The 14,862-nt window shown below is 45.3% G+C and overlaps 1 protein-coding gene across 4 annotated transcripts in view; it reads right to left on the bottom strand.

The window, feature by feature from the left end:
• Nucleotides 1–14,862, bottom strand: part of adgrl1a (adhesion G protein-coupled receptor L1a) — a 99,673-nt gene that overhangs the window by 13,602 nt on the left and 71,209 nt on the right. For all 4 annotated transcript variants that reach the window (XM_030407097.1, XM_030407094.1, XM_030407096.1 and 1 more), the window contains 17 exons: nucleotides 14,107–14,314; nucleotides 13,622–13,886; nucleotides 11,648–11,975; nucleotides 9,975–10,268; nucleotides 8,465–8,568; nucleotides 7,313–7,498; nucleotides 7,079–7,117; nucleotides 5,015–5,195; nucleotides 4,745–4,867; nucleotides 3,608–3,816; nucleotides 3,332–3,505; nucleotides 2,513–2,722; nucleotides 1,761–1,981; nucleotides 1,378–1,444; nucleotides 1,119–1,210; nucleotides 828–996; nucleotides 434–589 (listed from right to left, as the gene is read on the bottom strand). In XM_030407097.1, coding sequence (XP_030262957.1) covers nucleotides 434–589; nucleotides 828–996; nucleotides 1,119–1,210; nucleotides 1,378–1,444; nucleotides 1,761–1,981; nucleotides 2,513–2,722; nucleotides 3,332–3,505; nucleotides 3,608–3,816; nucleotides 4,745–4,867; nucleotides 5,015–5,195; nucleotides 7,079–7,117; nucleotides 7,313–7,498; nucleotides 8,465–8,568; nucleotides 9,975–10,268; nucleotides 11,648–11,975; nucleotides 13,622–13,886; nucleotides 14,107–14,314 — 3,026 coding nt within the window. The remainder of the gene's footprint in view (nucleotides 1–433; nucleotides 590–827; nucleotides 997–1,118; nucleotides 1,211–1,377; nucleotides 1,445–1,760; nucleotides 1,982–2,512; nucleotides 2,723–3,331; nucleotides 3,506–3,607; nucleotides 3,817–4,744; nucleotides 4,868–5,014; nucleotides 5,196–7,078; nucleotides 7,118–7,312; nucleotides 7,499–8,464; nucleotides 8,569–9,974; nucleotides 10,269–11,647; nucleotides 11,976–13,621; nucleotides 13,887–14,106; nucleotides 14,315–14,862) is intronic.

The following is a 14,862-nucleotide window of genomic DNA, read 5'->3' as shown; positions in this document are numbered from 1 at the left end:
ATCAGCAATCAAACCCCCGCAGATGCACGCATTTTGCTCTTCAGAATTACATAATGGACCTTTAAATGAGGGAAAAACACACCGGCGAGGTGAGGAAATTTCTCTTCATTTCGGAGCTATTTGTTTTATTTTGTTTTGACATTGTTCTTAAAAAACGTCGGATTGCACCAAGAGAGTCGTTTGATTCAGGGGAATTGATTTTTCGTTTCATTCCACTGAAACAAGCTGATTTCCACTGAAAACAAGTGAAATCGTTTTGCCGCACGGGCAGATTCAGTTTTCATTTGCCCAAAGAAAAAGACAATTTTCAAAACTCAACAGTGGTCTGATTGATGCGTTAAGATGAACAAAACAAGTGCATGAGCACATTGTGTGTGTACCGCTTTGTGTGTGTGCCATTGTTTGTGTGTGTGTGGGTCTGTCCCGCCCGCACCTGTCTGTGGGCCGCTGCGTGGCGAGCTTGGCTGCCGCTGTAGTAGCGGTTGTTGGCACGCAGGCCCGAGTTCTTGAGGGAGCCGTGGGAGCTGGTGGTGGAGGTGCGACTGCAGCAGTAGGAGTGACGCAGACACTTACTGTACTCCTTATGGACCTGCAAAAAAAATAACACCAGCAGCACAGTGGGGAGGTTTCAAAGCCACTCATAAACACAAACACTTAGTTTCAAAAGCCCGGACCCAACGCGGAGCAACAGAGGCTTTTAACGCACAGCAACGGCAAAATGTAATTACTGCAATCGCTCTCAATGTAAACGCTGTATATCATCCGACCAGCCATCCGTCTCAACAACATCTCATCTGCTTATTTATAATTACAGCATCTACTGTTACCTTCTTTTGCAGGGCACAGTGGAAGATGAAGATGAACATGCCCTGGAAGGCGTTGAAGGTGGTGAACAGGTAGGCCATGATAACCGTGTTCTCGTTGATAAAGAGGAGACCAAATGCCCACGTCAGCCCCAGCAAGAAGAGCAGAGCGATGGCCCCCAGAGCCCACGACCTGATGGAAGAGGCCGAGAAAGTGAATCAAGGTGAAGTCCATCTGACAGTGTGGTTTTTGTATCATGAGTTTGTTTCCTGGAAAAACAACAATTTGCCCCTAATTGAACGACTTCAACTCACTTAATGTTATCCAGACGGCTGGAGTCAGGTTTGAGTGCTGATGAGTTGCGGACCATCTTGTGTAAAGTGATCATGAGGAAAATGAGGTTGAGCTAAGGACAGAAGACAGCAGGAATCAAATACACATGTTTGCTCCAAAAATACTCACTTTGAACTTTTAATAACCTCGCAAAGCGGGCATGGTGGAACACGTTTAGTTCGACTGGGTAATATCAAAATAAAGAGTAGGAATAATGCTGTCTGACAGTAAAGCTAATACCATAATAACAAATGAAACGGGTCCAATGAAGCTCCAGATGAAGTAGTTATCCACTCGCAGCCAGCATCTGAAGTGGCACAGAGGAGAAGACAGAGTTACACGCAACAAAGCTCATGAACAAATACATACACACTCAGACACATGCACACACACACACACACACACACACACGGGCGCGCACAGTCAGGCACTATTTCCCTGTCTCAGCGGATTATCTTTTGAAGGCTAATCATCAGGCTTTTGCTAAGTGTGCTCAGAAAAGCCAGTCCGCGGGGAGGTGCGAGAGCCGTTCACACAGCACTGTATATTACATTTCCAGCTGGGGGAATAACATAATCCTACTTCTCAATCTGCAGGTGCAAAAGGCCTGTCTTCACACGTACGCTTTCTTGGTCCCATAGCTCCTGTAGTCTATGGCCGCAGAGATGCCCACCACCAGCGCGGGGAAGCAGTATCCGCACAGATAGTAGTACTTTTTGCGGGAGTACTCGCTCTCAAAGACCTCCACCAGCATGAGATAGAGTTGCACACCCTCCAGACACATCCAGGAGAAGGCAGCCAAGAAGAAGAAATGCAGAAGGCCAGCAAAGATGGGACAGGCGATCTAAAGACAGCAGCAGGAGAGAGTGTAGAGAGAGGAGAAGAAGAAGAAGAAGAAGGGGGGGTGAAAAGGAAAGACAGCAAGGAAGGAACAGAGTCACTATCAGGTAATAGTTTTGGACATTCAGAGAGGAAAATGAAAGGCTGCCCCTTGGGTGACTGGCTCTTTGCATATTATTGAGTGGTAATTCATTACTCAGCGCAGTAAATGTTTTATAGAGTAACGTAATGACACACTGCCTCAATTTTAGTTTCACAGTCACCATTCAATAAAAAAAAAGTTGTGTTAGCGGTAACTCTCTGTGTCATTTTCAAGTAGGAAAAACTAACCTGATCCTGTTATTCACTCTCATCAAAAGGTCGCAGCTGTGTCACCTGAGTTTTACAGGAGGAGACGTGCCGCGGCGCTTTTTTAAAGGGCAGTTAAAATCGAGTAATACATCTCCCTACTAAAAAAAAAAAAAAAAAAAACCCCAAGTAGAACCCTGTTCATGCGTGAAAACATCCCCGGCAGGCGTCAGACTACAAAACTCACATGATATTCCGTCTTGTCGATGCCGATGAGGAAGAGCAGCTCGGCGATGAAGAGGTTGATGCAGAGGTTCTTGTGGATGGTGTTGCGGTCGGTCTGCAGGCCCCGCAGGAAGCAGAAAGTGGAGATGCAGATGGCTAGACACACGAGGGAGATGACAATCCCTACCCAGGTGATCACAAACAGGATCAGTTCATGCATTCGCCCCTGGTACTGAAGTCCGGGTGGTGTGGTGTAAAAAAAAAAACAAAATAAAAAAAAAAAGGTGAAAGGTTGAGAGTATGGAATTGGGACAAAAGAGAGGGCCGAGGGACACAGATACACAGCCGAACCAGACAAACAGAGAGGGAAAAATATAGGACGAGACAGTGGGAAGGGAGATGAGTATGGAGATAGATGGGAGAAGAGAGGAAGGAGGAAACAAAAGGGGGGATAGATAGACAGAACAGGGGGGGAGGGGAGAGAAAGAGGAAAATTGCTTTATTTAATATTTGTAAATATATGCAAGGAGCTAAAGTGTAGAGACAAGAGACAAGACGTCCTGGAAAAAATACATGACATTCAAATTCATGTGAATGTCAGCTAGAAGTAGCAGGACATGAATTTGTAAGCGTGTGCCTCCCCGAATGTCGGAGTGAAAGAAGGAAAAGGGAAAATTCAAAACAAAGAGCTTGTCAGCCTTGAGAGGATACATTAATGTGCATGTGTGTGAGGGTGTGTGACTGAGAGCGAGCGAACGCTAATGCTCGCCCGAATGAACGTCCGCATAAATTATCCCGCTTCCATTTTAACCGTGTGCGCGCCACGCCCTTGTTTACTCACATCGGGCTCGTGGTGAGCCATGAGCACGGCAAAGTTGGTGAGGTGGCTGCAGGAGCAGGTGGTGTGCGTGTTGTTGGTGTCCAGCAGCCTGCAGCCCTGCGACGACCACTGGCCTGTCATGGAGCGCTCGGAGTAGTTCCAGAAGGAGCAGTTTGGAGTGTAATAATTCTCCAACTGTGAGGGGGAAAAAAAAAAAAATAATGATGGGATGAAGGAAAATGTTGATTGGATGTGTCAGAATATAAATTGAGAGTGATAAGGACTTAATTCGGCTACCTGTAGGTGTCTGAGTGTGAAGACCACCGGCTCAGTGAGAAACACTCGGCTGGACTCTTTGTTGATGGAGGCGGCGATAACATGGGAGTTGACTGCCAGGCGCTTCCTGTCGTGGCTGGGCCCGTCCACTTCCATCTTCACCGTGGCGTTCTCGGTGGACAGGAAGGATCCCAGGTTTTTATACAGAATGAACACCACCTTGACTTGTCCTGCACGTGGAGGGAGAGAAACGCAGAAAGATGAAGAGAGAACGTGAAGACGGGAGTGGAAAGAAGTGGGGGGGGGGGGGGGGGGAAAGGCAGATTGTTTGAAAAAGGTAGATACAGACAGAATGATAAAGGGGGGAGGAGGAGGAGGAGGACGGAGGGGGGGAAAAAAAAAAGACCAAATACAGAAACGGGGGCATAATATGGTAATGGCGGCGAGAGTGACAGAGATAGAGAGCGGGGAGTGACAGGGGGAGCGAGAGGGAGACAGAGAGAGAGAGTTAGTGAAGGTTAGAATGATGGTAAGGACCGTTTCATTTTGACTGGTGGAAGAGAGCGAGATTTAATGTGGAGGGCAATGGAACATTCATCCCTCAAGCATTCACAGATCTCTTATTATTCCATATGAATATTTCATGTGCGTTTGTTTCAATCATTCTAATCTCGTTCCCACTGCAGAGCCGAGCGGAGACAGAAAACAGAAAAGGGGTATGGGATGAGGGGGCCGTGGAGGGAGGAGGGGAGCGCTGGAGAGAAGAGGGGGGGCTGACTGGAGGGGGGGGGGGGGGGGGGGGGGGGTTAGAAACAAGAGAGATGAGAGAGGGGGATAAGATGGCGGAGAGACGGAGCGAGGGAACGGAATGGGGAAGAGAGGGAGTGCTGAGATTGCTCTGTCAGACTGGGGCCGATTGTAATCTACACGCCTCTCCAGCTATTCTATTAAGGCTGCTGTTAAGAAACCATCAAGAAAAGAAATTGTCTCAGCACTTTTGTTAATCTGATTAGCCTATTATTATGAACCAATAACTTAGTCAACTGCATGCAGATTGTTTTAAGCTTGCATGAAATGCAAATGGAGCTGTGAGAGTGGGCTACACAGGACAGTGGGATCTCTCAGGGGTGACGATGGGGCTGCGTGAGGACCGCTGACCGTTTCGACTGTACTGTTTGATGGTGGAAGCTGAGAGCTGGATGGTGCTGTCGCTGGCGTAGTTCTGTGGGAAGGACAAGTCCTGCAGGTCCATCTCTGTGTTCAGAACGTGCACCTCGAGATCTGATGGAGGAAGAAAAATCATACAATCATCTACGCTGTCAGAGACGTAAACAACATCAAGGAGAAATTCTTATTCCACAAACAGCGGCCAAACCGTGCTTCATCATACATTCTACATAATTACCACCATTTGTTGTGTTTTCTTACCAATACTGGGCGCTCTGTCTGAAAAGCGATTCCCATACATGTTGTTGGCAAGCAGGAAAGCTCCTTTTTCCAGGACGTCCAGTAGCATGGTGGCAGTGTGGGCCTGCTCTGTGCTGTTCATGTCCTGCCACGATTCCAGCGCCTCGGGTCGCAGCAGGTTGTCCACCGTCTGCACCACCGCCTGACACGGGCACGAGGCAAAGCATTCATTACTGCCGTTACTGGGAACATCTTACAACAAGGTGCGAAAAATCCTGAGCAGCTCGCAGGGAACGAAGAACAAACAAATCAAGCGACTAACTAATAATTAATGAATAGCTCAATAGCTTGTTACAGATATTTGAATATCTGAAGGAAAAAATAGACTCCTCAGTTCACTACATAACAGCAGTTGTGGAGGAACAAACAAAGCACATACTTGCAATAGATGCTGCAAGCTTTCAAAAGCCCACCTCACAACAACACACATTTACTCAGTTTGCATGTATGACTTCCTATTTTCTTTGCCAAATTTTAGTCTCCCGTGGCGCAAAAAAATGTTGCTGCCTAAGGGTGGAGACGTTTCTGCGGACCGACCGGAGCGATCAATGCTGGTCGCAGCTCGAAACGGTAGTTCTGATAATCATGAAGCAAAGACATCTAGTATAGTCTTCGACCGCATGCGAGGGGACACAAAATAACATAATAAGGCAGTCATTATTATTAATAGGTTTGGTGCCATTTAGTACATAATTCTGAGTCAATAAGGAACAATCATTAAGAAAGTGCTTGGAGTGCAGATTCACAGATCTAGTAACATATCATTAGGCACCGAGTCTAGCTATCCGTTCCCAGTTTTTCAGGAAGTGCCATTAGCCATTCGCTAATTAACAGTTACTTCTTGATTGCTTTGTTGCCCATTCCGTGGTAATTACTCTCTTTTCCAACCGTATTGTTAGGTGTAAACATATTACTTGCCCACCTCAAAGTACAAAGTCGAGACAATTTCACTCTAATTTCACAGAAACTCACCACTCCCCTGCACTACATTTATTACCGTGCTATGTCAGACATATCACCGTTCTATTTCACACTTACAATTCATTTAATGGCAATTTTGATGGTTGTATCAGCTATCCAATTTATTGGAGTAGCCTGCTTGATGAATCATGTAATTCTCTTGCTCAGGCCTCTCAAAATGAAGGATTGACTGCTGCGTGGAATAAAGAGCATTGCTGTTAGCAAAATGAATTTTGCATCAGAATGCACTGCATCCGCCACAGAAGAAGAAGACAGAGGGTGTTCTCGGTTTATCCCTTGAACAGCGTTGTTATGCCGAGCTACCTTGCGGCGAGTGGCAAAAAATAATGGTCAGTTACATACTACACAGCAGCTTTTACATTCATCTTGCACCAACAGAGATCAGAAAGATGTGGTGTCACATTACAGCGTGCTGCAGGCAGGTCAAGACACACAAAAAGATTGTGTGCTGCAGAGTGCCGCATTTCATCATTAGAGGGAAGCATAAACAAGGCCTTTTCATGATATTACATTACAGCTTTCTCAGAACCACAGATATTGCACAAATATTGAAAAAGCACAGAGGGTATAGTAACACAAACGGCCGCCTTTCATACTATCGTCAAATTACATTGTTTCAGAGCCGCGGATATTGCACCTTATTGTGCACAACACAACGAGGCCAACGCCAATATTGTTAGGCGCAGTCCGACAAAGAATATGTCAAAGAGAGATGACTCCCACATTAACTGAACCCATATTTCAAACAGAAACACCTACAAATCAGCTTTCAATCCTCCAGATAATACTACACCAACATTTAAATACTGTACACGCCGCCTGCCGGGAGTTATACCAAAAACTTACTCACTCTGCTCTTCAGCACAAACCAGAAAAGTGATGATTCCAAAGGCAATATAAATCATAATACAGAGCACTGAGCCAAAGGAATCTCATCCACAAACCTAGTCTGCTCAAGGATTTATCTTCCCTCAGTTATTCTAAGTCACAGAGCAGTCCTACTCCACAGGCATGTAAAGCAGGCAGATAAAAGAGAAAAGCTACCTGGATGTAGGCTCGACAGGTACGCTCCCGCTTCTGGAGCTGGAAGGCAGAAAAAACAAAGCCAGGAATTAAAACAGCTAAACAAAAAAAAAAAGAGTCCTTAAATTAAAAACTCACTCGTCCTTGCATGTGCACTAGGGGGGTAAATTCACATTAACCTCAGCGTCCTTTTCTAATTCCTGAATTAAATATAGGAGTGTGCGTACGTATGAATGTGTGTACACTCTCTTCTACCTTGTTGTAGTTCCGTGCAGCTGACTCCTTGTTTCCGGGCCTCAGAGCCTGAAGCTGGGCGTCCAGTATGTCAAGCAGCTGCTCGATCAGTCGCACGGACGAGCTGACATCTCCGGCCTGGATCCGACCCCGCGTGTGGTTCACCAGCTCTCCTGCGATGTTGGCAGCGTTTTCACCGCTCTTTATCTGCACACAAACACAAACACATACATGTTTACATGCATTGATGGTAATAGCGCGATAGGATGGATGCTCAAATTGGTTGGAAAACTGTTTACATGGAAACCAAAAAGAGATTTTCTCAATTTCCCCCCTAAAAAACCTCAGTTTGCATGCTATTTGTTAAGTAATCAGAAAAGAAGAACCTTTAACAGCCCCTCTCCCATCAGTGTTAACACAGATAGCCCTTGTAGAAGACATCATGAGCTTTTTACTCTCCCAAGTGCTGTTTCACTTGCAAATCACACCCTTAGCAAACACTTTGCAATTGCAATTGATTTTTGCCAAAAGGAGAAGGTATAATGGATTCTTCCAACGATGTTGCTTTTAAAACGTGAGGCTACTTTCAAGGTTCATGCATACACTTCAAAAACCTTTTAGAAATCCAGTCATGGGCGCGCATGGCTAAAGAATCCGGGATTTCTCCTGCGGAAAAGTAGCCCTAAAACTCTTTAATTCGTTTATGTGGACTTTTGTTAAACAAGTTAAACGCCAACACTGGAGCTTAATCAGATCACCACAGTGTATATAGTAACACAGTTTAGCCATTTAAAGCTAAGCTAAAATGATTGTGCATCATCTAGAGACCGTGATGTTTATCTACTGCACAGGTATAATGCATTATATAAGATTAGGATGAAGAAATTGAAGTGGCAGAGTACTTTGCAGGCTGTGAGGCCCTCAGCATGATTTTTAAAAAAATAATTTAACCTAGCTGTAATTAAAGTATATTAGTGAAAAAAGGAGAGTTAATTAAGTATCAAGAGCAGATGCCTTGTAATGAAGGGCCAGTCAAAATGAGTCTGTATTCTAATCAGGCCAGCCTTGGAGATATGTTAATGTGTGTGTGGAGGTGGACAGGGAGGATATGGGGGCAGTGGGGCAGAGGAAGGGGACCGACCCGTGGCCAGGGGGTACGGCTCCGGGTCTCACCTTCTGGGCCACCTGGTTGACCCACGGGGAGGTGCAGTTGCTCAGGTCAGGACCCCGCGGGTTCCAAGAGGCCTGCTCCGCCAAGCACTGGAACGAAGCGATGCCTGGAGACGAGCAGAGAGCGAAGAAAAAAAACAGGACGAGGGAGAAGTAATGGAGAGATAATAAGCGTTAGGTGCCTGCAATTAAAGGGGAACGTGTGGAGGAGAGCGATGACCACAAAAAAAAAAAAAAAAAAGTGAGAAAGAATTTTTTTTTTTTCCACCCAAGAAAAATGGAATGAAATGAATTTTAAAAATGCAACACTCAAAGTGTTTGAAGATGAGAGGGGAGAAGGAGGGAGGAGGGGAGAGTAAAAAGTCGGAAAGAAAATGGGTCAGAAGTGGAAAAGGTTTTATGGAGTGAGAAAATGAGGGAAGAGAACGAGAGGAAGACGATGGTAGGGGCGGAACGGGCTTTCATGCACTAAAAGGAACGGGGTTTAAAGGAACACGTGCAGCTGTGCCACATGGCATTTAGCGCGCACACAGACACACACCAAAGACATCAGGTATGATCCCTCACAGTCAAATAAAAACACCTGGAGGGGAGCACCTTCCGCCAACCCCTCAATTCCTGCTAGCTTTTTTCTGTTAAGCTACGAGGGTTCAGAGAGAGGACAGCATGCAGGGATAAAACCAGAGAAGGGTCTATCTGCTGCTGCTAACACAAATAACCGACGTCGAGCCACAAAGACAAGCCAGAAAAGAGAGACCACATAGAGAGAGAGAGATAGACACAGAGGGGAAGAGCAGAGACGACGGAGACACTGCAGCAACGCTTCACAGTTGTGGAAGGATCAGAGCAGATGTGGCGTTGCATTTCATACCCCCTTTTTTCTCTCTCTCCCACTAATTTTTTTCTCCTCTCTCTATCGCTTTTTTCTATACTCTCCTCCATCGACCACAGATTGGGTTTGAGAGCGCTGCCAAGATGCGGCAATTAAGCCAGCTGCTAAATTAATGTTACTGTCGTGTCTAGAGAGAACATACAGAAACAGCGAAAGGCGTCGGAGAGGAGGATGGGGGGGGATGTCTTTTTTTCTGTGACTAAAGAGAGCTTTTTGATGGCTGCATGTTTAGAGGTATAGAAACTAACATGAAGGGAGGTGAAGCCTGTGTTGTCTAGCCTTTCATTTCATTATTCGTTACTTTCAATCGGCTCTGTTTCTGCGGGAGATGAGCCTTTCATTTGTGGAGGACGGGCTTTCATCTGCGAGTCCTCTGGGACTGTGCCTGCTGGTGGGACCGACGCGGGGACAGAAGAAGACAACAGTGGAAAAAAACAAGTGCGAGTGCACAAACACGCTGATTACTTGGGCACATGCACAGAGATATATTGCACGCACCAACACCCACATGCATGGAGGACATACTGTGTGAGCGCATCTCGACATGAAACAAGTTGTTTGTTTCGTGGAGTGGAAAAAATGCACACAAGTTTAAAAATAGACACATGCAGATGTCCTCACCTAGAGAGCCTTTGGGACACGGGCGGTCGACTGTTTCTCCTCTCTGTGTGGTGGGCCACTGGACGCCACGGACCAGCTTGGACTCACAGACGTGGGGCTCCGGGCCCTGAGGAGGGCGGGGTGGCCGGCGGGTGACAGGCACGGTAGCAGTGATCGGTCGAAGATCAGGGTGCTTGTTGATGGAGCCGATTGGGCGCGAGGTGGGGGCCAATGGGCGGGCGGTAGAGGGGCTGGCGCTGGAGGTGAAGGGCCTGGCCGGAAGAGTGGTGGTCACTTGGGTGGTTGTTAGAGGACCTGAGGTAACCCGACAGAGAGGAGAGAGGGGAGTTCTGAAAACGAGACCTTAAGTGAGAAGAAGACATCTAGAGAGGATGTAAGGGATTTGTTAGAGAGCAGCAAAGCCCAAAAGCCAAAAAAAAAAAAAAAAAGAAGAAGAGAAAAAGATCAAGAGAGTGAAGGACACATGCATGTGAATGCAAGATATCTCTCAGAAGCCGAGTTCAAAAGTTAGCCTGACAATAATTGGGGTGACAAATACTTTTTTGAGCCTCTCAAAGGCTGCTCTTGGGAGACATGAGGAGAAGCAGCGAAGGAGATGGAGAGAAAGCATCATCACAAGCCAGGCAGAAGTAAATAATTGATCAAATGTATCAGAGAAGTCACCATCACTAACAACCAAACCTAATGCGGAGATAAAAGCAGCACATCACAACTACAAAATCCTAACTGATCAAACGCAGAGTCAGCGCTCAGCTCTGTGAGTGCTGCCGCCTGTGTGTCTCTGCTGCTGCTCGCTCTGGGCCTAATCCCAGCTTTATACAGGCCGTTACGCAGCTCAGATATACAACGCATCCAAACCTCGCTCTCATATTGATGGATGGCCAAAATGCAGCGTGGTGTTCTCATTTCATCCTGCTCCATTATCATTTCAGAATGACTTTTTCATTATCCATGACACGGAGTTGAAATGAAGTGATATAGCAGTCATACCTGAGAGGCTGCTCTTTATGATAACTATGGCTGCGGATGGAAATACAATGATTTGATTTTCGAGGCGCCCAAATGTCAGATAAGAAACACTCACAGGCACGTCCTGCCCAGGCTGTCTGAAGTGCTCCTTGATCAAGTAAAAATTATCTTTTCTTTTTTTTTTTTTTACCAAATCAAACAAACACTATTCATAATTAATAAGTCTTGTTTCATAATTTCATGTCATGTGAATTAAATGAAATAATCATAAGAGAAATAAAGTTCTGTGCATGACATTAAAGATATTTGTAACCAAAGTAATTCCTTATATGAGACACATTTACAGATTGTGCTCAACAAACAGTAAAAAGCCCATATCTCATGTATAAATGGGGATATATATACATATTCTTTTTTTGATAACTTTTTTACACCAGCGATGCACAACAGTGGATTATCTGAAGCGCCAATATTTTCCTTCTCATTTTGGCCAATTGGGGCAAAATACACTTTTCCCACCTTTATTTTCATGTCTACTCTTATCACGATGGCCCTCTGGCAGATGCACACATAATGCTTCTCTAAATGTACACATTTATTGTGCACTACTTTGAACAATTTACATACACCTATGCGCATGCAACAAGCTTCTTCGCAGCTTTAAAACACAGTCTTTATGTGCTTTCTGTGGGATCGCTCCTCACCTGTGGTTGGGTCCGGTGGTCCAAACTCCAGTGAGTAGCGCAGCACGTTATAGTTGTTCCAGACGTAAAGCTGGTTGTCTCGAGGGTTGTAGTCCACCGAGGAGATATACTGATAGGGGTTGGGAAAAGGGATGTTGACGGGCTCCTCGCGGGCATGGTTGGTGTTGTAGGCATACAACACCAGGTCGCCGCCTGCTTCGCTGTCGTCATCCTGGTAGACAGACCGCACTGCATAAAGCACGCCGCACGCCATAAAGGCGTTGGATGCCATCCTCTTGTCGAAGCTGGTCTCCCAGGTGCCTTCAAAGCGCAGCGTGTAAGGGTTCACCTGTAGACAAAGAGGAAAAGCTGAAGTCGCCCAGGACTTAATGCATAAACCATCACACAGGGGAGCTTGAACACAGTCATAAAAGTAGTCTTAAAGGCTAAAGAGGAGGGTTGACTTGCATTTTATCTCCAGATATTTGTATTTTTTTCTATATGTGCAGTTTGATGAATGGAAGTCTATTGTACAGAAGCAGCTCAACGGATGGGGAAATGATTAAAACTTCCAAAAAAATAACAAGAATCAAAAATGGTCAATAATACTACGTGTTGTAATGAAGTATCTATTCCGCCCCTTAAAGACGAAGAAATATGAGGCCACATTTCTCATTCTACCCATACTTACACAGTCACACAAATAATAATGTAAATGTTTATAAGTGCTTGTAAAAACATTTAAAAAGCAGTTAAACCCTCAGCTGAGGGGAGAAAATTGTATTTGCCTTCCTGCAAAGCTGCTTCTGCTCAATATACCTTCACACTGGATGCCGAGGCATAATGGAGACCTCATTGTGTTTGTTCAACTCTGCGTAAGTAGGAAAAGTAATAAAACTCCCCCAAAAAACCAAACAATTCCTTGATTACGGAAGTGATCACTTTCTGGTTTATTACTTTGTTGCTCTGTTTTCTTCACTCTCATAGCTCATGCAGGGTTTGATGTTTCAGATGGATAGTTTAACTTATACGGTTTGAAAAACAATTTCCCGTTAAGGTCAAAGATAGTGAAAATAAATGGGTCCCGTCTATCTGAGCAACACATTAATTTAATCTCTGTTTGTGTGGAAACTTGCTGCCTGATTACAGCTTTGTTTGTTAAGAAACAAAGAACCAGCTGGTATTAAAATATGAATGTTCCAAAGTTCACAGTGATGGATCATGTTTTGAGTTTGTCAAGGGAGCAGGGCAAAGTAAAGTAAAGTACTTTGGATTACAGATGACAAACCGTACAAACAACCCAGTCGCCGGGATAAAATGTCGATGTTTGATTTTCGTCGAATCACGGACACCGTCAAATTTGTAAGCATTGAGACTCCCGAATATTTTTAATGAGATGATGGGACAATTTCAAAACCTAAGCCAGGTATCAAGGTTAGACAAATCATCTTTTCCTAACCCTGACTATGTGTTTTTATTTTATTTCATTTTTTTGCCTAACCAGATCATAAGCACAGAGTTGTCACAACATAACAACGTGGAAAAATGAAAGTTTCAACATGTTTGTGTGCAACAAATGTACACTGCCAACATTTATTATGGCTGGCTGTTGAGTTGTTTTGACATGTTTGAAATAGTATGAACAGTATCTCGAGGGGACAACCTGACAATGCTGCATTTGAATGATTATAAGTCACTGGTTGTCGTTCATCTCACCAGAACAAATCAAACATGTACCTTTTTTTAGAGGAGATTATTTTTTGGGGGATATGATGACATTTGAAATCAGTCCTAACCTTTCAAGATGATTTTGATGCTACTCTTTTTTCGTGGCTAACAACATCTCTGTCTCTCATTTATGCGATCTCAATAATAACTCATTCTCATGTGACATACGACCCTTTTGCCTGACTAGTCAGATGAGATTTTGGTGTAATCTACTCCTGCGTTCATAATCCACATCTCATAATCTTCCGTGCAGCGCTGCTCTCCCACCTGGCTGACCACCAGTCGTCCGTTGTTGGCTTCGGTGGCATAGATCACCCAGAGGCCGTTCTCATCCACAGCGAGGTCGATGTCCGACTTCCCTCCCCAGCGGTAGGGCGAGGTGTCATGGTAGTTGGCGTTTGTAATAATGGCCTCACCGCTCTTGATGCGCGTCCTTAGGTCGTACTTGACTATGTTTCGTGTTCGTTCTTTGTTGTAAAACACTGCACCGTCGTACACCACGAACCCCGTGCCGTCAACTCTGTTGGGCAACCTGTTGAGAGAGAATCATATGAGTGGAGCACAAATCAGGGAGAACAAGTCAATTCGTCTACTCTGCATGACGCAATCCTACAAGATGGCCTCACTGTGAGCAAGCTGACACCACAGTGGGACCATTCTACTATCATCATCCATAGCCACATCAAAAGCCAATAAATCAATACACTAGCAGATGCTATTTGATCATCCGGGACAGTTGGAGGCGCCCTCACTTGTAGGTGGTGGTGGCTCGGTTCTGTTTGAAGTCTTCCCAGGAGGCATACTCATACAGCATGTCGGTGCGATAGGGGGTCCAGGGCATGACGTACAGGCGGTCCCCAGACTGCAGCGGGTCCTTACACCACGCCCCGGCCTGGTGCTCCGCTTCCTGCAAAGAGCTGGCCGCCTGTACCCGCAGCAGTGTCCCCGGACACACAAAGACTGGTGCGGAGGAGGTGTGTTGGGGCACAGAGGAGGAGAAAAAGGGGGGAAAAAAAAGGAAGAGACAGAAAATGAAAACAAAGCATTGTAAAAATGAAAGATATCATGGGGATGGCAGGGAGGGAGAGAAGAAATGGGAGAAGGCCAAAGACCATGGAATATAGAACAGGAGAGGGACATGGAGGGGACGGGAGAAAGATGTGAGTAGATAAAAGTAAGTTGAGAATTGAAAAGGAGACAAAGACTAGTAGCAGAATGGGAGAGAGGGTGAGAGGAAGGGAGTGAGGTGAGGTACAATATCAGATTTTTAAATGAAGGAACATATAAAAGCTCATTTGTAGAACATCACCATTGTGGTCGGAAAGTGTCTGGATATGATAAATGGGAGATTTCTGGCTGCCGCCGCGGCTCAGACGTAGTCTCTAATCTAATTTATCTTGCCCTACTTTTGATTTGATTGTGCATTTTCTATTTCAAAGACCTCTGCTTCTCCGCTCAGCTACTGGGTGGCGAAACGGTAATTGTGAAGTTTGTTTTATTAGGACTCA

The sequence above is a fragment of the Sparus aurata genome, chromosome 23 (assembly GCF_900880675.1).
Source record: "Sparus aurata chromosome 23, fSpaAur1.1, whole genome shotgun sequence".
Taxonomy (NCBI): domain Eukaryota; kingdom Metazoa; phylum Chordata; class Actinopteri; order Spariformes; family Sparidae; genus Sparus; species Sparus aurata.
This window is presented reverse-complemented; position numbering and strand designations above follow the sequence as displayed.